Here is a 25,436-nt window from a genome sequence, read left to right as displayed (position 1 = left end):
AATGTACTGTGAGCTATAGATATAGTAATTATTGGCAGGGAATTCTTCTGAGACCAGACAGTTGTTCAAGAGTTCCTTCATGTTCAAGGTTTGGAAAGACTACACTAAAGAAGTGTGGTATTGGAGGGAAAGGCCACTTTGAAGTGATAGCCATATACAGTGGTCAGAGGAGAGCAACGCAAGCAGGAATTTTTTTTCAAGGTCTCTTCCACAGAACACCAGAATAGGAGAAATTCCTAGGTACAGAATTGCATAAGGGATAAAAGTAATACAAAAAAAAATCCAAGCTAATTTTTAAAGAGAACCAGTTTTTAATATGGAGAATATGGGGGGTAGTTTTATTTGCTGTGCTTGATACAGGCTTTAGTATGTTTTATAGAATTGCAATATTCATGACCTACTCTAGGTGTCTTTTATATTCAATTGATACCATGGCAATGCTCTGACGTCGCTATGTAGGAGAATTTGGTGTGATGGCCACAATTGTCATTCAACACCTCTGTAAAGCTGCCTAGAGCCGTTAGATGGGGACCAGCTGTGCCCCCCCTGTTCTAGTGGTCTCCTACAAAGATTGTTCTACAAAAATACATGTTTTAATTGGGGAGATGTGAATGTTTATCTGTAGAGGGGAGGGGGAGCACTCCACAAACATCTCCTGGCACTGGCCTGTCCCAGGAGAAAACAGTAGGGATTGGCTGGGAAAATCCAGTTTGGCTGATTAACTCGCCTCCCAAGAAAGCTCAGCCAAGGAATACCTTTCAGGGGAGGGGTCGTAATTGCCTCCTTTTGGTCAAAAATTCTCTGTAGTCGCCTCCATAATGAATTGAGTTTTGCTCTTACAAATGTAACAGGTTCACTTTAATTATAGCCCCCATGGTTGCACATACTTGCCTATGCTTCCCCACCACATTCTGATGGCAGCTGAGAGGAGGGAAACTCCCTGTACTTCCAGGTATGGGAAACCTGTTACTCCACCTCTTGCCATGTAACGCCACTGGTGATTGGCTGCTTGGGATCTGAGCACTGCTAAGCTCTCACTAAGATCGACTTGCAGCTTACAAAGTCATTGTGGCAAAGAGAAGATACATATGGGCAGCATAAGTGACATTTGACGGCAGGAATCGGCTGAGATTCAAACCATGTATGGGCAAGCTGAATGTACGAAAGGTGATTGATCAACTTGAGTACAACCGGCCTGTTGTATTTTACATGCGATTATTGCAAGCGGCTATTATAGCTGTTAGCAATAGTCAGTCTTCTCCCAGCGGAGACTGTTCCCCCTGTCCTCACTTCCAGGAGAACACAATGGCTTTGTGGGAAGATTGATTGGGGACTAAAGTGTTCTTCTTTCTTGCAACCAGCAGGACAGAAATTTTGCTCAACTTGTGGCCGGGTTTCGACTCTCCTGCCTGCAGCCCTATGGTCCCTGATTGGGAACCCAACCAGGACACTACTTGCATGGGGTTTGCATGTGCTTCCATTGCTTGCATGGGTTTGCTCAGGGTACTTAGGATTTCCTCCCACACTCCAAAGATATGTTGGTAGGTTAGTTGGCTACTGTTCAAATTGGCTCTACTGTGTTTATATATGCATGTGAGGTGGGGACTTTTGATTGTAAGCTCCGTGAGGGACTGGACAATATGAAAAGCGCTATATACATTTTCTGCACTTTATAAATACCGGTCATAAATGAATATGCTTCTACTGGAGCTGACATTAAAGTGAAACTGTTGCTTGAGCAAAAAACATTTTCACAATAAGTGATGCCAAACTCTTCCACATCCTAACTCTTGTATACTTGCTAATACAAATGTCGGCTTTAGTTTGGTACATTTTAATAAAAAATCCTAAATGCAAAGTATGGGCACAAAAGAAGCATGTTTTTCTGAGCTGCACATTAGAGTTTCACTTTAATGCTAGATGTTTTCTTAGTGCTGCTTTAATTTATGAAGCATCCTCCCTAACCCAAGTCAGCATTTATGAGTATGAGGTGTGATAAGTTGTAGGAGGTCCATTGGGTGGGCCCCACTAGCATGACAGTGGAATAAAGATTGTTAATTAGATGTTGTTGCCAAACATCATTGCCCTTAGGGTTGTCATAAGGGTGTTTTTTTACTTTTTATAGTGTTGTGCTAAAGTATGGCATATGAAACGAGAGGACAAACAAAGCTGCATGAATGAACTTTAATTGATTTGGAGGTGTGTTGCGTGTTTTCAAAAAAGAGGGTGGGAGGGGAATCCCTTTTTTAATGCAACAGTTTACTAATTAGAATAGTCAGTTAGTAAATATAAAGTCTACACACCCCTGTTTAAAATGTTTGGTTTCTGTGATGTAAAAAAGCGACAAAGATAAATAATTTCAGAACTCTTTCCACCTTTCATGGGACCTATAAGCTGCACAACTCAGTTGAAAAATAAACTGAAATATTTTAAGGGGGGGGGGGGGTGTAAACATAAAAAACTAAAATAATGTGGTTGCACAAGTGTGTACACCTTCCAATAACTGGTAATGTAGCTGTGTTCAGAATTAAGCAATCGCATTCATAATCATGTTTAAAATGATGGCAGGTGTGTACTGACTCATATTCAAGTGCATCTGCTAGCCCCAAATAAAGTTCAGTTGTTCTAGTAGGTCTTTCCTGACATTTAGTCACATCCTAGTGCAAAGGCAATGGTCCACAGAGAGCTTCCAAAGCATCTCATTGTTAAAAGGTGTCAGTCAGGAGAAAGGTACAAAAGAATTTAAGAATTTCCAAGGAATTAGGTATGCCATGGAACACAGTGAAGACAGTCATCAAGTGGATAAAATATGGCGCAACAGTGACTACATCAAGAACTGGATGTCTCCCCCCTTCCCAAAAAAGTGGATGAAAAGACCACAAGAAAACTGGTCTGGGAGGCTGCCAAGAGGCCTACAGCAACATGAAAAGAGCTGCAGGAATATCTGGCAAGTACTGGCTGTGTGGTACATGTGACAACAATCTCCCGTTTTTTGTTTTTTTTTTGTGCTATCGGGTAGAGTGGCAAGACTGAAGCCTTCTCTTACGAAGAAAAACATCCAAGTCCGGCTACATTTTTGCAAAAACACAACTGAAGTCCCAAAAACATATGGGAAAATGTGTTCTGGTCCAATGAAAGGTTGAACTTTTTGGCCATAATTCCAAAAGAGATGTTTGGTGCAAAAACACTGCACATCACCAAAAAGACACCATACCCACAGTGAAGCATGATGGTGGCAGCATCATGCCTTGAGGCTGTTTTTCTTCAGCTAAAACTGGGGCCGTAATCAAGATAGAGGGAATTATGAACAGTTCCAAATACCAGTCAATATTGGCACAAAACCTTCAGGCTTCTGCTAGAAAGCTGAACATGAAGAGGAACTTCATCTTTCAGCATGACAACCACCCAAAGCATACATCCAAATCGAAAAAAAAAAAGACTTCACCAGAAGAAGAGTAAAGTTTTAGAATGGCCCAGCCAGAGCCCAGACCTGAATCCAATGGAAAATCTGTGGGGTGATATGAAGAGGGCTGTGCACAGGAGATGCCCTCGCAATCTGACAGATTTGGAGTTTTTTTGCAAGGAAGAGTGAGCAAATATTGCTGATTCAGGATGTGCCTTGCTGATAGACTCATCCCCAAAAAGACTGAGTGCTGGAATCAAATCAAAAGGGGCTTCAACAAAGGATTAGTGTAAGGGTGTGCACACTTATGCAACCATATCATTTTTTAGTTTTTTACTTCCACCTAAAATATTTCAGTTTGTTGTTCAACTGAGTTGTACAGTTTTTTTATAGGTCATATTAACGGTGAAAAACTTTCTGAAATATCTTTTATTATTTTTTTACATCTTAGAAACCTGAAACTTTAACAGGGGTGTGTAGACTTTTTATATCCACTGTAAGTGTTTTTGAGGACCTTAAAACAGATATTGCACATGTATAAACGAATGACAAGACCAGCAGCAAAGATGTCTGTTTAGAACAGTTGGGTCTGTTGCATGCAAGGCAGTCATTAGATAACCGCTCTACTACAGCTAGTACCTTGGGATATAGGTAGCCTGTGACATGGAGTATGTTTATAAATATGAACCAGCGTGTGAATGCCTCACCATATCCCAAGTACGCACTAAGGGTGTGCGCAATGAGGATAACAGCACTGCAGGCTGAATGTCACCAAACTGGCTATTGTCTCAATTGTGTTTTCTACGTCATACAAGTTGAAGTCTGGAAAATACTGCATGAATGTAGTTACCATTTAAAATGTGAAAGCAACCCTTTCTTGGACATTCCCTAAATATTAAAGCTACATGAATGGCTTTTGATCCTAAAATTGCACATCCAAGCCATTTTTTTTTTTTTTTTTTTTGCTTCTGTAAAGTTGAGTAAAATGTTCAAAAGATTTTTCCATTCCATTAAATATCTTACTGCAAATGTAGGCAAATTATTTCTTGTCCTGGTGTTACTGAAACACACGGAGAGGAAATCTCCCCAGTGGAGTATGAGACTGTAATGAAGACCTGGTAAAGGTTGTCTTCGTTGTTCAAGTTCTTATTTATCCAGGTCTGGATATGGTAGTCACATTCTAAAGGACTTGTCCTGTAATAAAAGGTTCTAACCCTTTTCTCAAGTCAAAACTAAAGACAAAAAGCAATTTCACTAGATTCGGGCTTTAAATAAACACGTTACTGGAGAATTGCTGTTTAGGGCTATAGTTTGACGGATCCCTGAATTCTGGTCATCTTGAGTACAGGATCTCCCTCTGATAGAGATAAGGCCTCATGTTGCATACTGAAATATCAAATACCTCAAACTGTTGGCCTAATGTACATTCCCTGTGTCCTTCTGTAAGACTTGTCCTAGTTCTATGTTCTATTCTTTTACATACTTTCTCTCATTCCTAGAATGTATAGTCTGTTTAGAAGTACAGTCACAGATGGAACTGATCTGTGTTCTTCACCATCATTTGCACATATGTGCTGTGTAAACAAACACATTACCAATTTTGCCTAAAGGGAAATCACAAATGACAGTTTACTTTCAGGCTATGTGCTTGCCATAGGCAGATAATCTGCTGGCTCAGGGCAACAGTATACTAAGGGAAATTGAGAAAATATGTGGCGCTCTTATCCAATGGGGCCTTTATGTTAACAAACCAGACTTTTAAGAGGATATAGTACACCGGATGTCATTGAGAGAGAACAATGCTGTACATAAAACAAGTAGGGTAGGTGTCCTTTTCCGGTTTTAAAGGTTTTAGGATATTCTGGAAAATTGACTGACTCCCTTCTTCTGGTTCCATTTAAACCCTACACCTACTATCGGGGATCTTACAATAAACACATTTCTAAACCAACCAATGCACATCTCTACCAAAATCCACAAACTCCCTTCTGCACCCAATTCCCATAATACATGCCTTTTTAAATCGAGTTGTCTTGGCTGTTCCCAGGGTCATTCTTTACAGTGGGGGTGGGCAGCCCCCAAAACTGCAGAGAATTGCATTAGCATTATAACATCAGTTATTCTACTCTAGCCCAGGTCATACCATATCAACGACTTCCTGGATTTAGAGGAAGGGGAGCACCATCAAATGAAAATACAGCCCTTAGGAAAGCACCCCAGGGACTCAGCGGTATATAGCACCTCACGGGGCTTGTACCAGCTAATTCAACAAGTAGACACGAGGGGGAAAATTGTTAAGAAAAATTCTTCCACTATAAGTTTCATAACCTAGACCGTGAGCAATAGCTAGACTCATTACAGAGGCGCTCAGCTGGTATTACCAGTTTTCTAAGACCTCTAGGGATTTATTCCCTTCTCTATTTATGACTCAAAAAAATCTGAATGAGAATTGGGATGTGTATTTTTGATCTATTTTGTTCACTTTTTTTTTTTAAATATAGGGGCATCTTTAAGGGCAGTTCTTGTTTCCTCATCTCTTCCCCAAGTACATAAGCCATTACCCAATATAAAAAAACGGAATGGACGAAATTATCCCCTTTTTTTAACTGCTCTACTATAACCTGTCAAAATTCAACCTTATTTGACTAAATGTGAGAAATTTCCATGCAACACAACGCCCATGGTGAAGGAAATGGCAATTAAATAAAAATAGCCCTATAAGAACAAAAAAAGAAAAAATGGATCAGACTTATACTCCCAGAAAAATTATGGTTAGTACATTGGTGAAGGAATGTGGTTTTGACATTTTAGGGGGCAGGGGTTGTTTTTGTATTTTGATATCCTAATAATGAATTTAGAATTTTACTTAACAATTTTCCCTCTCTTGTGCCTACATGTACATGTTGGATTAATTAGCTGGTACAAGCCGCATAGGGTGCTATATATCTGTGTCCCTTGGGTGCTTTCTTAGGGGTTGTGTTTTTTTGTTTTTTTTTTTTTTTTTTTGTGTTTTTTACAGGCGAGCAGGCCGCTCCATGTATCATATACGCATTTCCACAGTAACCGTGTTTTTTTTAATTTAATTTTTCTAGTACACCATAAAGTGGTCTTTTGTGGAGCCAGACTTGGATGGAAGGCAAGCATTGCAGAAATGTTTTTTGTCACCTAAATTCCTATTTAGGGAGCAATGGTAGATTGTCTTGAAAGCACAGCTTCCCTCTACATCACTGATACCTTCCACACACTCTCCTACCAACAGAGCCAACCTGTGTAATCATGTCAGATGGTGTTGGCGCTTGCATAGGGTTAATGAGTTCCTCCGATTTTTCCTCACATGACTGTTTGAGTCTAGCACTTGGCCTCTCAGGCACTGCATCCTGGATGGAAGGATACCTGGAAACCCTGGCTAATATTTTGAGTATTCTGATGGAGACCTGAATGCCAAAGCGTCAGTCTCTTTTAAAGACTAGTTCAGAAAAGTGAAACCATTTATCCAGATACCCATACTATTGAACAAGCGTGCAATAGTGTGATCACATGCAACAAAATGAATATCCACATATTCTAAAATCGTTCAAAACTGATTATATTTTTGCAACACAAAGTGCATATATTTGTATTGGATAAGAGCATATCGTTTAGTGACCCAAAAATTTGCATTTAGAACACTTGGGGTAGGTAGAGGCGTTGTGCTTAAAAATATCTTTTACTTTTGTATAAATTTGTGGTTAAGAATTTTGAGTTCTCTCCCATTTTGGCATTGCATGTCATCTTTCCTTCCTGATCAGCAAGACCATATTAAATTTAAATTTTTTTTTTTTCATCTCTCTGCCTCCTGGTTCTGTGCTTCTGTCAGTCTCATGACAGTCATGTTGTTCCTGAAGGAAGGAAAAGGTGGTTGTTTCCTGAGACCTTAATCTGCCATCAATCCTTGTGGTCCGGAAACAGAAGGCAGGTGTGCCTGGCATTCCAGAAACCCAGCTGCACTGCCTGGCAAGCAGCACATAGGGCAAGGAGATATGCAATCAATAATGTTGTAGTGGTTTTTTTCTGATTGGAGTGCATATTCATTTTAGCTCTTAAACAGCTGGCAGTTTGTTTCGTTGAGCGAAGTACCAGTACTAATCATTACTACTTTTCTTAAAGTATACCATAGAACAGTTTTTTTTTAACTTTTTTTTTTTTTTTTCCTTACAGTGCTAAATGTCAGCAACTTTTAATTCTTTAAATGTAAGTCACGTAATTGCAAAAAATCTTCCAAGAGACTCAAGTGGTAGATGGTAGAAATGTTTAGTGTCACCAACTGTTGGGACAATTGCAAAGTCAAATGATGGTGTCACACACCCCTTATTAATCTCTATAATGTGGAGTAAACCAATAATTGGAGAGCACATGTACGAGAGTAACACCTTCATTATGACCTTGTAGGAGGGTGCAGAAATGTCATCACTGGAAGGCAAGAAGAAATGCCATTTGTGAATGGAGTTAACCTTTAAAACCAGTAAGATATTCTCTAGCATTCTCTCTTCTTCTGTAGCTGCCACGTTGATTGATTATCCTGACTAGAGTCACACAGACTGCCTAAGTAGACTGACAAAGTGGAGTGCTTAGTATCACTGCCGATGCCAAATGAAAGAAAGCGGTCATCCGCCTCAGTGCAATTCTTCTTTAGAGTGAACTTCTGCGTTTTCCCATTCCAGGGACAAAGCAATATGTGTGCTTTAATCGTGCCATCACTGGCAGCACATTCTTAACTTCCAGAACCTAAAGTAAGCCATGGGTCAGCTACACATACTGGAGTCAAAGCTTACATAGGGATGTAGACTCCCCATGTGACAATACTGATTGCGGGCACATGCACCTCCATACTCAAAAATGCCATGCACTTTCCTGAGCTTGTGGCAAGTGGAGCAAAGGAAAGGTAAATATATGCTGCTTAGTATGGGGGAATTAAAGCAAATATGTTGCTGAATGGGCAAAGCTCAGGTTTGCTTTAAAGTTAAATTCCATTAACTCAGCTGCTTTGTAAAAAAGTACAAGCACACAATGAGTTGAGTCTTTAATAGCTGCCTGTCATGTGGGCTTATCTGTAGTATTTATATCCAGTAGGTTTATGGCTCTACCAGAAGGATACATTCTGCACTCAAGTCTGTGATAGGAGAGGGGCATAGCCTACCCCTCCTGTTCATGTACAGAAGCCTTTGTATTGTGTGAATGAGTTCACACAATACAAAGGCTTCTGTGATTGGGCAGGAGGAGGAGAGGGTGGGACATAGAAACTGTACTGACTCCACATACTTGGAGGAGCAGAGTCCAGTGTCTGAGCTCCAGCTATGCTGCTGAAGTACAATAAACCAGTCACATATACAGATAAGCCCAGGAGCTGGAAGGGAAACCTTGTTGAACTTATCTAGTGCCTTTTTATTTCTACAAAGTTGCTGAATTCTTGGAATTCAGCTTTAAGCTGGAAGGGGTGTGGTGTAAAACAAGCGGACTGCCCCCGCAAAGCATTACATCAGGTTTGGGTAATTCCAAGGAGTCTGTTCGGGCACATTGACTGTTCCTCGATAACCCACTTATTGCTTGGTCTTAGTAATGGAATCACATGTATCCTAGTTTCTGACAGTGCTGAATTCTGCATTTTTTCCACAATTCTAATTATCCAAGGGCTCATTTATTCTATTCTTTGAGAGCAGCATACGGTAAATGCAAGTGAATCTACAACAGCAATCTCATTTAGTCTGCAGGCAATGTGGCTGTCTTCACCTTCCCTTGGGCAGTCCATGCACAGCAGAGCAAGGCCTAAAGCAAAGCTGGATTTGGAAGTGTAGAAAATTGGCACTAAACCTTATTGAGAGAAGTTCTAAAAGTGGTAAAAACTTAACTGCAATTACCAAGTTGGTCAGCAACATAGACCACATCTTACTTTTAACCCATAGTAAATTGTTTTTCAGCTAGGATTACAAAAAAAAAAAAAAATAAAATCAAACTTTGAGTTACTATGACTACAGTAACTTTTCAGCTTCCTTCGTACCAGTTCTTAAGATTTTTTTTTTTGCTGAGGTATTGCATTAGTCTACGGCGACTGGAGTATTTATAGAAGTAGGAATAATATTCCCACTTATAGATTGCAGATAAGGTAAAAATAAATAGTCTTGCATTATCAACAGTCACATTGGAGTCCATCAGAAAAACATTTCTCCCTCATGACGCCTATGAAGCAGAATGGAATGTCATGTGTGTCCTGTTAGCGTGGCTTGATGGAGTTTCTTTTCATTGTACAGCATTGTAAACCGTAATATTGGCTTCCCTCGGTGTCATTGTATTTAAAGCAAACATTAATCACTATTGGTTTTCTTGGGATTGTCATGAGTGTGGACAAGAACAAGGGCTCTACAAGCCATGTTCCTGTCAGTGATAGGATCCAGAGTGAGCCAGAGGACGTGGGTTGGGCGATGTGCCGTGGAATGTAGGGCAGGGCCTCCCCACACACTCATATCTCATGAAGGAGGAGCAGCAAGAGGAAATGGAAACCAAGACTTCACTCACATGTTTAACCAGTTCATGAGCTGATAGACAGCTTGATAAGGCTTTTGCTTTGCACCCTCATTCTTGGCAGCCCAGGTTACATATTTTAAAAGCCAATAACGTGCAGATGTTGCTCTTCAGTTTTGTTTAGAGTTGAAACACTTCAGCACATCTTTCTGTATCTCTAATGCCTATCATACATGCTGCCAGTTTTGATCAATTTGAATAGAAGTAATGCTAAAAAGTGATTTCCTCATTGGATTATACATAGACACTACTGATTTTAATTAGGAATGTGATGTTGCAAAAGATGTTGTCAGAGAACAGGCAATGTGCCCAAAAAATTGGAATCCTAGCTCCTAAAACTGCCTGTCGACCCCTAAAATGAACTTATTTGGTCTGGAATACTGTAGAAATATTTCCACTGTCCTACATTCCATGGCATATCAGTTGCTTTATTGAATGACACAACCCACATTGATACTCTCCTCCCTGTCAATCAATTTTAAATATCAATTAAAAAATCAATTGAGAGGCCATTTGTGTAATTGGTGCCAATGGTCAGTTCTTTGACATTTAGCACAGACTTTACATACAAAGCAGTGATCTACGTTTTCGGACCAATATGTCAAAGGTTAAAAACGATTATGTCTTTATTATTTGGACAATGAGTTTTACACACTCGCTTTATATATGCTTTAATCCGATTTAGTGCATGGATTAGTTGCTCAAATGATCATATTAATTAATTTGTGGATGCCATGAGACACTCCAGTAATGTGATATCTTACCGGAGTTCCTGTCTTTTTGCCCATGCTGAAAACGTTAGTCAGCCAAGTTGTGGGGGTCTCACACATGCTACTCTTTATAACATAGACTATAATAATTACCAGAGAATCATATGGAGAGTGTGAAACTCCCTGGTATCGATCTCTAAAAATAGGTGCAGCTGGGAACTTAGGTGTATATCTGCTGCTGTTCCTGTTGCAGAAAGTTAAGTGACTCACTCCATCAGGTCCCAATGAATGTCAAGGAATTCTCCTGCTAAAGTCACATGGAAGCCACTGAATGGATGAGTTATTTATTTATATATATATATATATATATCTATATCTGTCTTGTAAGTAATTCAGTGTGATTGTATAGAGTTTCTAGTGTCATTCTCCAGCCTTTGCAAGGTGTTCATCCCCTTTGTTTTTTGGAACTGCCATACTTCAGCCTACGTAGACTTGACCTTACCTGACCAGTGGATTAGGAAATAATGTCCATCTTATTTCCACAATTGTACAGTAAACCTCAAACTTAAAGCTGAAGCTCTGATTATTTACCTCCTCCCTCCACTGCCATATTTGGAACCTTTTTGGGGGGGGGGGGGGGGTAGCTGGTACCTGGTTTTGACAGGTACCCGCTCCCACTTCCTGCTCAGTCCGCTGTGGCAAAGTGAGCCAGAAGTTCGGCCCCCTCTTCTCTCCCGCAGTCTCCTGGGAACTTTCACAGGTCCCAGGAGACTGCCGGACCATCTAGGTGTAGCGCGACTCACGCATGCGCAGTGGGCACCAGGCTGTGAAGCCGCAAGCTGTCACAGCCTGGTGCCCACAGTTGAGATGCTAGCTCCGTGGAGGAGAAGGGATGGCACGGGTGAGAACACCGCTGGACTCTGGGACAGGTAAGTTGTGTATTAAGTCAGCAGCTACAGTTTTTGTAGCTGCTGACTTTTAATAAACACAAAAAATGGCTGAAACTGCATTTAATTTTTTTGAGCAGCATACCAACCAAAAGTGTGCCAACACTTTTTTAATCTGAGTATAGCATCAAGTCAAACTCCTGGGATATTGTTCTGGTCAGTAAGTAGCAGAGGGGGTTGTTAATCGGTTTTAGTTGCTTTGGTGTTGATGAAATTAACAATAAGTGCACTTGATGGGCAACAATGAGACGACTCCCAATACAGGAATCCTCTTTTGGTCCATCCGTCACCAGCAGGTTGCACCTCAGACTGTCCAGGAGCTCAGTGATGCCTTGGTCCAGATCTAGGAGAAAATTCTCCTGGACACCGTTCGTTGTCGTCTCATTAGGAGCATGCCCTGACCTTGTAAGACATGCATACAAGCACATGGGGGGGGGGGCCATACAAACGGAGCACCGTTTTTGAGTTGCTGCAATGAAATTTCAGCAGAATGGACTAGCCTGCTGCATAATGTTTTCACTTTGATGGAAATGAAAATTATCAACCTACAGAGTACTGAATTCAAAGACACCCCAAACATGAAACGATGAGGCATCCTTGCTTTCCCAACACATTTTCTAGTCCATATACGTATAGATCTCCAGCATGTTATTTTTCCCCATTGAGATCTGATGTGTTTTCAAAGTGTTTATTTAATTTTTTTTTAGCAGTGTACATTAGGATAATTACCATCGCTATTTTTGTTCAACTGTAAAACAGAAATGGGAGGTTTTAGAAATGTGGTATGGGGGTATAATTAATGGTCATCATAAACCAGATTTTTGTCACATTATTTTGCTCTTTCTAACATTTGGAACCTATATTATACGGTTTATCATTGATGTTTATATTTTCATTATGCAAGCCAGTATGTTTTTAGCAATATTAATGTGTCATCCTCTTATTTCATTTCTAGATATGGCAAGATTGTTTCCACAAAAGCTATCTTGGATAAAACAACAAACAAATGTAAAGGTATGTTTCCAGAATTACAGCATTTTTCATTCCAACCCTAAATTCTAGTATGCACATTTTTACATTGGATAATTGCATTAAAGTACAGCTCTAGGCAGCAAGGTTCTAAAATGTTTCAACATCACTTTGTGGGATTCTACTTTCTCTATGCAGGCTGAAGTAGTCTTTGTAATCTAATAAGTATAATATTTCTATTTTCCTGTGCAGGCCAAATGTATCCTGACTGTATTACTGGAATGCAGTCAGGCTACATACAGTAATGAATGTGCTGGTATTTTTTCCTTTTTAGTTCTATGCAGCAAGGATCAAAACACCCTATGCTGACAGCACTTCGGAGAGTCAGACCACTGCTCACACACAAGCATCAGCCAGTTTCAACCACCCACCACCCCTTACACACTGCTCCAATCAATTGAGCTCTCATTCCTTGAACAGTGCTGTTATTGGAGCAGTGTGATTAGGGGTGGTGTTGGACCACTGCAGGCCAATAGAATATATATAATTGTATGTCAGTGCTTCTCAACCTTTTTTCAGTCAAGGCACCCTTTGAAATTTTGCACCTTGAGGCACTGGTTACAAAATGTAAAAAACTGAATTGTTTTTCACACTGCAGCAACATCTGCACATGTAGGACACCCAACGTCGGAGGTGATTTATTCTTCTAAACCATATACACCTTTTCACACTGATACTGACTAGTATTCCAATGTTTCTCTTCCAAAATTTCACCCTCACTCAGCTAATGTGAGACGCAAGCACGGATGCTGTGTAGGGGCCCAGTGTCCTTGTTGACTGATGACATCATTGGTTTTTGTCAGCGGTGGCTAGAAAGTCGTAATGGTGCACAATGAAACTGTGGCTTTATGTAACTAAAATTATGGCTTGTATACAATTTTTGGGCAATTTTTAGGTGTTTTGCCAAGGCACCCCTGAAGATACCTGAAGGCACCACAGGGTGCCTGGGCAGCCCGGTTGAAATAGGCCGGTATATGTGATCCGGCAGCATTGGGTATAAAAATAGCAAAGGCTCTGTTTGACTGTAGGCAAACGGCTAATATGTGTTTTCAGTTGTCATTTATCTATCTGTTGTACCTTTTTAGAGTTTATAATTCTGTTCATCCATTTTTGAGATTTGCGCAGTCTAGATAAACAGCATAACCAGGTCCTTGGCCTTAGTTTACTCCGCTGCAGGTAAAATATAGATTGGCTATGGACTTGCTTCAGATTACCATCGGGTAATGTGAGAATAGCAGCATACTCTTAATGCCTGTACTGTCTCCTATTAGCAAGGTCTTTGCATTAGCCTACTGTATTTAATAAATATTTAAATCCATGTTCAGTCACTTTGCAGCCATGCCCTGGCTACATGGATACACTCCTGTGATAGCTGCATGGTTTCCTCATTTGCAGGGTTTAAATGGCCACTTGTCTCAATCGACAACTCAGCAGCAAATTTGGGAGATGGGGACAGAGCGTTGTCACCTTATAACAGGAAGGTAAAATGCAATCCAACAGCGCAGAAAGAGAATTGTTAAGGCTGTACTATAGCTGCAAACCTAAAACACCCCTAATCTTCTTAGGGCGCTTTTAAACTTCAAACCATAAAAAAACAGTATTGCATTGTGTTTGCAACAGTCCAACATGGACCGAAACGTCTCAATCTTCCCATTTCCAAAATAAAAAAAATAAATGGAAAGATCTCCTAGGCTGTTACGTTTTTTACGTTTTATTTGGAAAATGGTAAGATTGATAAGTTTAGGCCCATTTTAGCCTGTTTCGCAACCTAATATTTTTTTATGCTATAACAGGAAGGGCCTCAAAGGATTTTAATGGCCGAATCACCTGGTATTGGACTAATAAAGCTGCAAATTTTTCAGATATTGAAAATTACTTCTGAAATCTCATTGAGACTTTAAAGTTTATATAGGATTTTAGTGATTTTGACTTTACATATACTCTGAAATTTCATTAACTCTGAAATTTCAGTTCTCTCTGCAATGTGTCTTAAAGGTATTTCCAGTAGAAGAGTGAAATTAAATTTTTAGCACTTAAGGTGGCTTTATATGGTCCAATAATTAAGTGATGTTCCCAAGTTGAAGCATTGTGAGCAAGATCTGAGCCTCAAGAGGGCATCTAAAGCACTTATTGGCCCTTTTCACCCCTTCTGCTCACAGAGAGGACAGAAATCGGGGCCCATTCACAATAAAAAGGATAACTCTGTAGTACATTGATATGCGGTATGCCATATGTTTTCCGACAAGTGTAAATGGGCCCTCAGAATACTACCTGTGCACTGCTGTTGCCCCCAGAGGAAGAATAGCGGCACAAAAGGAGACTACTTTTACAATGAGTGGCTATATCACCCCTACCTGATGTTCTCTGATGCAGCAGCATTGTGACTGCAAAATATTAGCTATTGCAGATCAAATGAGGAACTACAGCACGACAACCAAGCAAACTTTATGAAGACCTAAAAGGGCCATGTAACAAAATTAAATGTGACTGCAGGTGTTTGCCTGGAGACGGTGCCAGGTAGTGCGGAAGCGTAAAGCTATTATAGAACTGATACATTTACACCTATACAGGGCGGCCAGCCAACCCACCTGCAAACGTAAATGCTAATAAAAACATGTATGTGCAGCAAAGCTGTGAAACTTGCATAAATCTGGCCCTGAATTTTAATCTTGCTTCCAAAACCAGGTGTGTGTTTTTTTTTGTTTTTTTTTTACCCCCCTCCATGGGATAATATATTGTGCATTACAGCAACAGTATTTAGTGGTTTATTCATAAAAATGTGCTATTGAAGCATGCCACTCACACAGAATCTTTCTTTGAAATCAAAGCAGATATATTGTTCTGTGTAGAGGACACGCTGGGTCTTGTCTTCTCTGTATAGTAGTTACCAGCCTGGTATGAGGATGGGAAGGCAGCACTTGGCACCATAGTTTGTAGCCAGAGCCACACCTTTTTGTTCTTTCCGCTGGTCGTGCTTCTGTTATATGGATTTGGTTGAACCGTCCCTTTTTTAAATGGACTACTCACTAACTTTTTGCCAGTGCCAATATTTCAGGGTATCCCTGTCAATATACAATCCCAAAGGCTTATGAGCCTCAACATATTGAATTAAAGTATCAAAGCAGAAGTAAAGTTAAAAGTGAAAAAAAATGAACAGACTATCTTTATTGCAGACATGCTTCTTCTGCAAAAAGAAATGTACACGCCTGCCTGTTGCAATCTTTAGGACTAGTGTGTTGTGTGTTTGTTGGTTTTTTGTTTTTTGTTTTTTGTCTCCTAGAAGCTATTGTCAGTTTTTTGTTTGTTTTTTTTCCCTCCACTTTTAGCTGCTAAATAGTGTTTATTCTATGTGCACTACTTTAAGCTATTAGCATTTTCTTTAGATTCAGTGTCTAGTAGCAGAAAAAAAAATTTTTTTTTGGAGTGTTATTTTCCTGCAGGAAAAACAAAACGCTCAGAACACCTTGTTTTTTTTTGTTTTTTTTTCTCTAAATGTACTGTAAAAATGGCTAATAAAATGCTAAATGTTCAAAGCTATCAAAGGCTATTACCAGCGTTTTTTTTTTTTTTTTAATCTAGCATTTTTTCCTAGCGTTTTTTTGAGGTTAAAAAACAAAAAAAAGTGTGCATGGAGCCTTAGAATGTGCAGGCACAGATCAGTGTACATGCCTTGGTATCGGGACGAATGAACTCCTGTACATGTGCACGGACGTCATGTTGTCCTACACCAAAGAATTAAGACAGCCAAAGAATCCGCAAGAAGCCAGGGAGAGGATGCTTCTGAGGGAGGGAGCTTATGGACGCTGCATCGCTTGAGCAGAGGTGAGCATTTTTCAGATTTTAGTTTTGCTTTAAAGTACAAGTAAATTTTGGATAGTGGAGATGGATCACCTCACCTGTCAGTGGTTATTTTTTTTTTTGTTTTTTAATTGCTGCCTGTGTCCCTATTAGGGAGATCCTCCCTCTCTATTTGTCCTGCTTACCATTATCATTGAAAGTTAAAAAACAAATTTTGGACTGTCCTCAAAAAAGTAAGAGGGGAAATCGGACCTAGGGGTCCCCAGGGGATTTTGTCTCTTCTTTTGGCTATGGGACAGGAATTGAATGGAAATCTCCCCAATGGGACACAGCAAAAAAAAAACAAAAAACACAGGCGTTATAACCCTCCCTTACTCTATCCAAAATGAAAAAAAATGCCTGTAGTTCTACTAGAATAGTTCACTCATGTTTTTCTTCAAAATCCTGAAATCCTTTCAGTTCACCTGAAGCATCCTTTCTCCACATTTTAACACTGGACTAACCCATGAAATTTTTTTTTTCTGGTCTCTGGGAACACCTTGGTGTCCCCTAACAATAATGGTCAGTGCAGACGTTCCCCCTTGTGTTGGTGGTAAGTGTAGGTAGGAGATCCGTTTCCCGTTGCCCACTGCTCAAGGAACCCTTAACAAACTTTGGAGGAACCCTGGTAGGGAAAGGAACTCAAGTAATCGCATGGCCAGTACATTTTTATATTAAACTGTTGCATGCCAATTGGAACTTTGGATCAGGCTTGCAGTGCAAGCTCTTTACGTTCTCCTTTTGGAAGGGAGAAATAATTAAAGAAAATCTGTCATGGAAGAAGCATGGAGCCCCACCATTGCTGGTGTCTCTATATAATTCTCCCTGGCTGTCAAGCTGATATCCTTGCTTTTGAGTAAGAAACCCAGAACACGTTAGCAAATCAGAGTTCTGACTTTCTACAACTTTCCTGTTTTGCATCCTTGTTAAAGCGTATTTTCCCTACAAGGTAATTTCATAATGTGCTAGTATGCATTGCATTCTAACACACTTATGAAAGACTCGCCTCTGAAATGGAGCCTTTCAACAGCGTGCTGTCAGGGCTTCCAGCTTCACCCGGTCTTCCAACTTTGTGGGCTTAGGCTGTTTAAATGTCCAATGACATCACTTCCACGTATGCGCATTGAATGGATGGCACACTCACGTGCCATCTGTTCAGAGCGCAGTGCATATGCTCTAGTCATGTCACCAGCTGCAGACTCTATTACCACTTTTAAGTGATTTAAGAAGAAAAAGGGTAATTGGCCTGGCAACTATTTTATTATGTTATTACAGGTACTTATGTAGCACCATCAATGTAGGCAACTCTTTACATATGTATTGTACATTCACATCAGTCCCTGCCCTCAAGGAGCTTACAATCTAAGGTCCCTAACATACACATAGTAGGAACAATTTAGACAGAAGTCAGTTAGCCTACCAGCATGTCTTTGGACTGTGGGAAGAAACCGAAGTACCCAAAGGAAACCCGTGCAGGCACAGGCAGAGCATGCAAACTCCAGGCAGGTAGTGCCATGGTTGGGATTTGAACTGATGACCCTAGTGCTGCATAGTTGGAAGTGCTAACCACTTGGCCACTGTTCTGCAACTATCTTTTAGGGGGGGAAAAAAAAGTGGCTAACATGGTTTATTTTAAACTGACCACATGCGGTCAGATTATGTTTTTATATTTCATCTGTTTTTAAAAAGTAGATGGGAGGTGGCAGGGGCAGTGACACAGAGCTTGTGGAATTGAAGACACCATGTGCTTTTCAGTCCTGTAGCAGTTTTTTTTTTTTTTTTTTAAATTTTATTCAGAGTTGTATTTTAATTAAATTATGCAATACAAAAAGTAAAGGGGGTGGAATAAATGCCCCTTAAATAACCCTCTGCCAGTTCAGACGTAGCTCCGCAGACATACTAAACTTTTCTGCCTGCGAGGTCTGTTCGCTAAGAAAGGAACTGGTTTCTTCCCGTCACTGAGGTTGTTTAGCAGTATTAATAATCTGAAAGGATTACACTTTGTGCAAATTGGCTGTGCTAATTAGAAGGGGGTCAATTTAAGCACCACTTAATTACACATCTCTGGATAGTGTGCGTTCTTTATTCTGTGAAAGGCATGGTGGAGAGTTATCTCCTGTCCCTTTAATTAGCAGGCAAATTATTCTTGACCCATTTTTTTTTTTCCTAGAGTCGCTCATCACATGAAAGCCATGCCGTAACCTGCAACCATTATGGCGACACGGGTGGGACACAGGGACTCTACATACTAAGGCGTCATGTTCCCTGCTATTTATGTCAATAGCAATCCCTCCTGCTAGTTTAAAAGGGGAGATGGCATCAATGGGCCAAGAAAGGAATTCAGTCAGATGACTCTGATTTCACTGTTCACCCATGAGTAAGCAGCAAGAGACTTCACTCAGAGTCACTGCAATGCCTCTCCTTCTGCAGTGCTGGCTAGTAGAAGAGAAATCATTAGTGAGGTCTAGGTGCTTAAAGGGTCAGTTCATACAATTATTTTTTTTTTTTTTTTCTGGCATATGTTGGATAGTTAAACCACCTGAGGGTTGTGGCTATCTTATGGTGGCCATAAACACTTCTTCACACACTTACCACCACTATGCAGCTTACCAAATTTAGTTGTTAGCCCCTAGCTATTGTATCCAGAACTGGAGGATTGCAGAGTAGCACACATAGAAGAGAGAGAAAGCTGGGATTAAATCTTTACCTCCATGCCCTCTCCAAAGAACTTCACCAGCAAAGGACATCAATGCATTCACGACACACCAATGCAGACATCTCGTATTCTAAGAAGCTACCTTAACTAGCAATGTCAAGTGGTTCATTTTCTACACCGCAGTGGATGCGTTCTTTTATGCACATAGAATACTATTAGAAGCTCTTTTACATCAAGTAGCTTTTATTTTAGGTTCAGTGGTCCTTTAAATGACCACTTTAATTATCCTTGTCTGCCTCTTAATGCTGAGTACAGGAGAGGTCTGTGTAGGAAAAAGAAAGCGTTCAGCTTTTTCCACATTACAGTGGGAATCAATACCTTTCCACACTGGGCTGAGTGGAAGCAAGCCGCTAGTATAGTTCTTGCCAGCTTTGGCTTTCTTCTGCCATTCTTTTCCTTTCCATAAAGACAGAACTCTGATTAAAATTTGAGTTGTTGATCATCTTTATGATGTAGTAAAGAATATCTGCTGCCTACTATACAGAATTATAGGTCTGCTGAAGTGGTCCTGTCTTTGTAATTCACATAACACTTCTGCTGTATTTAACACTGATATTCTCCTCATTCACACCTGTGCAACTTGTTGTGCATCAGCTGGTGTGCAACAATTCACGACAAATGGAATCACATTGACTGTGGGACCTGTTCACACCTGAAACACGCTTCCATGAAACTTGGAGGTATAAAAAAAGTTGCAGGTGTGTCTTCTAGTGCATCATAGTGTATGTATAGCACCATAGACTTCAATCTACGTGTGTGTGTAGGCAGGGGCACCTGTTGTGCCAGAGGTACCCACTAACTCCCAACGGGGCCCACATAATAAAGAGGGCTCACTCCGGTTCACTTACTGACTGTGTGACAACCAGAGCTAACCCAGGTTCACTCACCGGCTGAGTGATGACCAGAACCCTCACAAATTAGCATGTCTACCAGCCATCTGAAATTATGGTGTGCCGTGACCTAGGGTCGAACTGCAAGTCCACTCTCCATGCTCCTGTCCTCTAGTGACAACTGTCTGTGCCCAGGGATACCAGATGTTCCAGGCCTGAAGACTTGGGTGGTGTCAGGGTAGCACCTCTCCTTGCCTATTCACCACTGGCTTCTAGCTATACCAGGCTTGAGTTGCTGTTGGTTACACTGCGATTCTCTTCCACAAAGAGAAGGGGGAAGTAGCTAAGGAATACTCTGCCTAACTCGACCCACAGGTCGATTTCCCAACACTGGACCACAAGGTTTCTGGAATCCACTTATGGCACAAGAAACTGCTAGTGGCTCGGTCCAACACAATTTTATTGCAACAGTCAGTTCCATAAGTGCATTAAGTGTGTCTTCAGTATCCATACAGTCTCCAAGTATTATCTCACTCCTCTATGCATATAGTTTTCCACTCAAAGGCAGCATATGTTTGTGTGAATGATGGTGTACCTATGTGTCCAGCTCCAGGGGACCCCTCCAAAGAGAAGCAAGAAAGCTAAATCTCAGTGTCTAAATCAGGTTTTCTCATCCAGGGTTCCATAGGACCCTAAGGTTCCTTCAGAGGTTGCTCTTGGCAATTAGCAATTTCTGCCTCTCCAATAAGTTACCACTGACGACATTGATCTTTTTATCTACAATTTTATAAGGGGGTAATTCTTCCCAGTGACCAAGTGTAAGGAGCATTCTTCCCACTAGCCATCACACTAATGTATCATTCGTTGCAGATACAGTAATTTTCAGCAGGGCTTCTCTGGGACCAGAAAGTTATTCCAAGGGTTCCTCTGTGTTGAAAAGGTCTAGATGGTACTCTCTCATGGCTCCTCCTTTTCCCATAGCCAGCAACTACCCTGAGCTAAGTTACTCCCCAGATAATTTAGGGATCCTGCCAGGAAGGAAATGAAATCCATCTGCTTTCCAGGAAGGATTTAAAAGAGAAACCCTTAAGTGGGCTGCATAGTGGACTCCACTTCAACCTGCCTACACGTTTTAGTGTGTTTTTGGCACATTTTTATGTATTCCAACAAATCTCCTAGTAGCATCTACTCTAAACAGGCAATATAGGAAGATGTAACTGAGCAGGTCAGTCTAAACTTGATATTAAAGAACGAATATAAATGGTGAGGCCAGGGACATTGCTGTACAGTCCCAGCAATGACCATTACACGGATCACTGCAAGTGCAAGAGGGCCTGTGAGGACATTTCCCATGTGATTTATACAGAAAGGGATACAGAATTTCCACCACTTCTATCATTGCGGCAGTAGCTGCGACTGCTGCCAAAAAATATGGCATAGCAGACATGACTCCTCAGCACAATGACATACAGAGCAAACAGATACAAGGAAGAGGACATCTAATGAAGTCACGGAAGCTATTGATTGTAATTGATCAAAACAAAAATGCACAATTCATAAAAAATGCATTTCATTGCATCAAAAATGTACTTTGACATGCTACAAAAATGTGCTAAATAAAAATGCAGAAATATTGGAACAAAGGTCAAAAGTAAATAAGGATTCCAGAGGTCCCCACTGTTCTGCTCCTCTACTCTTCATACAGGAGGAAACCTATATGCAAAAGAAAAAAAAAGTACCAAAACACAAAAACCACAAATACGTTTCCAAAATAAAGTTGCTATTTGGAAATCATATAAAATGTATGACCGGGCCCCAAATCTAGCAGCATATTCCTATTATAAATACCCACTCATATGCTGTATATAGAGCAATTGAATGATGACTCTATGCCTTTTTACATGGACAGCCCAATCCATGAATAATACTCGATCCAGGTATTGTGATGTTGCATCAAGTCTATGTATAAGTGCTTTTATGCTTTATGACCGTTTTTAACTACTGAAACTACTGTTTCAGAGCAGTGGTGGTGCAGTCCCATGTATTCTATGCAGTCCCATGTATTCTATGCAGTCCCATGCGCTCTATCCCTATCCACGTATAACTGCAAGGTGGAAACAGAAATTGGTTCTATATAACGTGGCATTCTAATTAAACAGTTATTCAGTTCAATAAAGTATGCAACAGACTGCGTCCCTCTGCAAAATTAATATGCAACACCCATGCACATACGCTGCTGGCAAGTGTTCTGCTGGACAAACAGTCTATTAAAGGACAGCTGACACCTCTGGTTCTGGTCTTCCCTCTGCAGTAAATTTTATGTTTAATTGGAATCCTCCTCTGCACTGAGATATATTGCAGCATGTCCACTTTCAGAGGGGAATATTCAATATTAAGCTGCAGCTCCAGCCAGCCATACAGAGTTGGCTGCTGTCCTTGGAACAGACAAGTAATTGGCACTACAGCTTTAATTGACCATGTCAGCACCAATCCTGCAATTATTCCTGACAGTGCCTCCGCCGTGGCATAGCTTGGTCACATACATAGGCGCTCATTATGGTTGTTAGTGCTCCAAATTAGTGCATTGGCTCTCTCCCATTCTGAGTAGTTTTAACTGTTTGTGTGACAGATGTGGATGACAAACTTGCCTGTCAAACTTTTTTTTTTTTTCAATTTTCAAGCAATTTAAAGGGTCAGTCCAATAAATTTAAAAAAAAAATAAAAAATTTTTCTTTTCTCTTTTTTTTGTTTATATTTTATGGGTGGACGCTGGATGGTTGGATCTCTCACTGGCATTTTTATACCAGAGTAGTGTTATTTGTCTGAGTGCTCATGTATGCCATGCCTGCCTTGGAGACTCAATCCTCTTGCTGCAGTCCTAGTTTAACACGACAAGATGCTAACAAATGAGAAGTTCAACAGAGAGATGGGGATGGTGAGAATGATCGCAGCAGGTGGGGGATTCTGGGAAGTCAGGTGAAGAGGTCTAACCATTTGGGGCCCCGAGAGGTATAAAAAGCCAGTAAATGATTCTGTTGGCCTATGGACTGAGAAGCAAAATGTCAGGTTTGATTGAGGTGTGTGTGTGTGTGTGTGTGTGTGTGTGTGTGTGTGTGTGTGTGTGTGTGTTAGTTAAAGGGTTTTTTTTTTTATTTGAACCCGAAAGATTCTATCTGTAGCGCTTGCAGGTGATTGGCTACAAGTGGGTAAGGAAGTGCTCTGAAAGCGGATTTACAAATACAATTAAATAAACCTGGAGGGAAAGGAGATTGGATTACATGGGGTGCAGTGGAAGTCATAGAAGTACCCTGAGGCTCGTCCAGTTATATACACACAGTGCTGCCAAGCATGCAGTCAACGGCTGGCTTTTCTTATTGGAAATCATAGTGTGCTTTGCAAACCGAGTGCCATATACACTCTGTATTGTGTGATAAAATTGTTGTTTTTTTTTTAATATATAAATGCAGCACCCCAGTAGGCTACTAGTGTTTTTAAATTTAGTTTTCGGCTTCCCTGTAGTCAGGGAGAGCAGCAGTTGCTTAATAGTGTCCTGTTGCTGGTGTTTATTTCTCCTGCATCCCACTCTATTTGTGGGTGGAAGCACACAGACCTGGCCTACACATTCATGCCTCTTCAGTCAATCCCTGATCAGTGGAGTAAGTGACCAGCAGGGGGCTGAAAGGGGTATAAATGGGCTAGGACCCAGGTCTCTTGTTCTGGGGGAGTAACACCCAGCCTGAGGGCTATGGCATTCCTGCAACTAAAAATCCTTTTTGGGGTCCCAGCTTCTGCTTTGGCTGGGGGACCTCTGGCCTAGTCTCCTGAAGATTGCATAGAACTCTTCTAAAAATCCAGGACACTGGCAACCCAAATACAGAAACTGACTGATACTGCAGGTGGCTACACAGTATTCAGGATATGGTGGGGATGATGTACTAAAGTTGGAGTGTTCAAAATCCTGGTGCAGCTCTGCATAGAAACCAACCAGCTTCCAGGTTTTATTGTCAAAGCTTAACAGCTTTCTGACCGCCCTATAGCAGAACTACTGCGGCAGGGCTTGAACAAAATCATTTTGTGTATGTGTGTACATGATTTTGTATGTATGGATTGAGGGCATGCACCACCATTGGTGGCTACAGCTGTTGATCAGAGTCCCGGGTGCCGGAGATTCTCCGTCGGCAATCTCCAAGTAACACTGCCTGGGGAGAGGTCTGTATGTAAACAATACAAATCTCTCCCCTGTCAGCTCCAGCACACTGCATAACAGAGCAATACAAAGCAGTGTGCTTACATGGTAAAACGCACAGTTAACCCTTTGATCACCCCAGATGTTAATCCCTTCCTGCCCAGTACCATTAGTAGTCAGTGCTTTTTATTAGCACTAATCACTGTATTAGTGTCACTGGAGATGTCAGTGATAGTTCGTTCTCCCCCGTTGTCAGAATGCCCGCCACAGTGTATATACCGCCATTTGTGGACTCTAACTTTCACATAAACCAATTAATTGGGATATTTTTTTTTAAGCAAAGATGTTGCATAATACATTTTGGCCTAAATTTTTCTGACGAAATTTAGATTTAAAAAAAAATTTTTTTGGATATGTTTTGTAGTAAAAAGTCATGTATTTTTTTTTTTTTTCAAAATTGGCTTTTTTTTTTTTTTTTATAGAGCTAAAAATAAAAACCGTAGAGGTGATCAAATACTACCGAAAGAAAGCTCCATACATTTCATTTGGGTGCAGCGTTGCATGACCATGCAATTGTCAGTTAAAATAATGCAGTGCCGTATTGAAAAAAATGGTCTGGTCATGAAGGGGGGGGGGTGGTAAATCTTCTGGAGGCAAGTGCTTAATGGAACAAGCTGAACTTAGAAGCTGATTGGTTACCTTGTACAGCTACACCAGATTTTGTACTCTCTGGTGTTAGTAAAACAACCCTGTGAGTACTATCCTTCTGGATTTAGAAACTTAGAAACTTTGGCCTCTTTTTGGGAGAGCATTTCCTTTGTACATTTACAACTGAGCAGGCCCTGTTTAGTACCAGTTTACCTTTGCTTTAAAAGGGATGCCTTCACCCTGAAGGATTATTTTAGATTTAGAGTCCTCTACTGCAAGTTATGGAAGTTTTTTGGAGTATCCCTAGGCTCACCGTATCCCAGTTCTCAAACAAAAACCACAAAAGCCATGTACAGCCCGTTCTGATTTGAGTGACTGAACTACCGTGTGCCTATCAGGGAATGCAACCTGGGACCAAGCCGCCCGGTCAGCCTCGGGTCTGTGCTACAAAAAATTACAACACATTTGTACACAAGATTACCATGCATTTCCACTTTGTGTAGTGACTCTAGGAGAATGAGGTATTACTAGAGATTTTTGTGTACAGGGTTGAAATTCTGACACCAGTCTAAACT

The 25,436-nt window shown here is 40.7% G+C and overlaps 1 protein-coding gene across 6 annotated transcripts in view; it reads left to right on the top strand.

The window, feature by feature from the left end:
* Window positions 1-25,436, top strand: part of RBMS1 (RNA binding motif single stranded interacting protein 1) — a 487,977-nt gene that overhangs the window by 379,284 nt on the left and 83,257 nt on the right. For all 6 annotated transcript variants that reach the window (XM_089659943.1, XM_089659931.1, XM_089659920.1 and 3 more), the window contains exon 3: window positions 12,571-12,629. In XM_089659943.1, coding sequence (XP_089516069.1) covers window positions 12,571-12,629 — 59 coding nt within the window. The remainder of the gene's footprint in view (window positions 1-12,570; window positions 12,630-25,436) is intronic.

The sequence above is a fragment of the Staurois parvus genome, unplaced genomic scaffold, assembly GCF_062004578.1.
Source record: "Staurois parvus isolate SC_StPar_1 unplaced genomic scaffold, SC_StPar_1.0 ptg000031l, whole genome shotgun sequence".
NCBI classification, from domain to species: domain Eukaryota; kingdom Metazoa; phylum Chordata; class Amphibia; order Anura; family Ranidae; genus Staurois; species Staurois parvus.
Note: the sequence above shows the minus strand (reverse complement) of the source record. Positions and strands in the feature narration are given on the sequence as shown.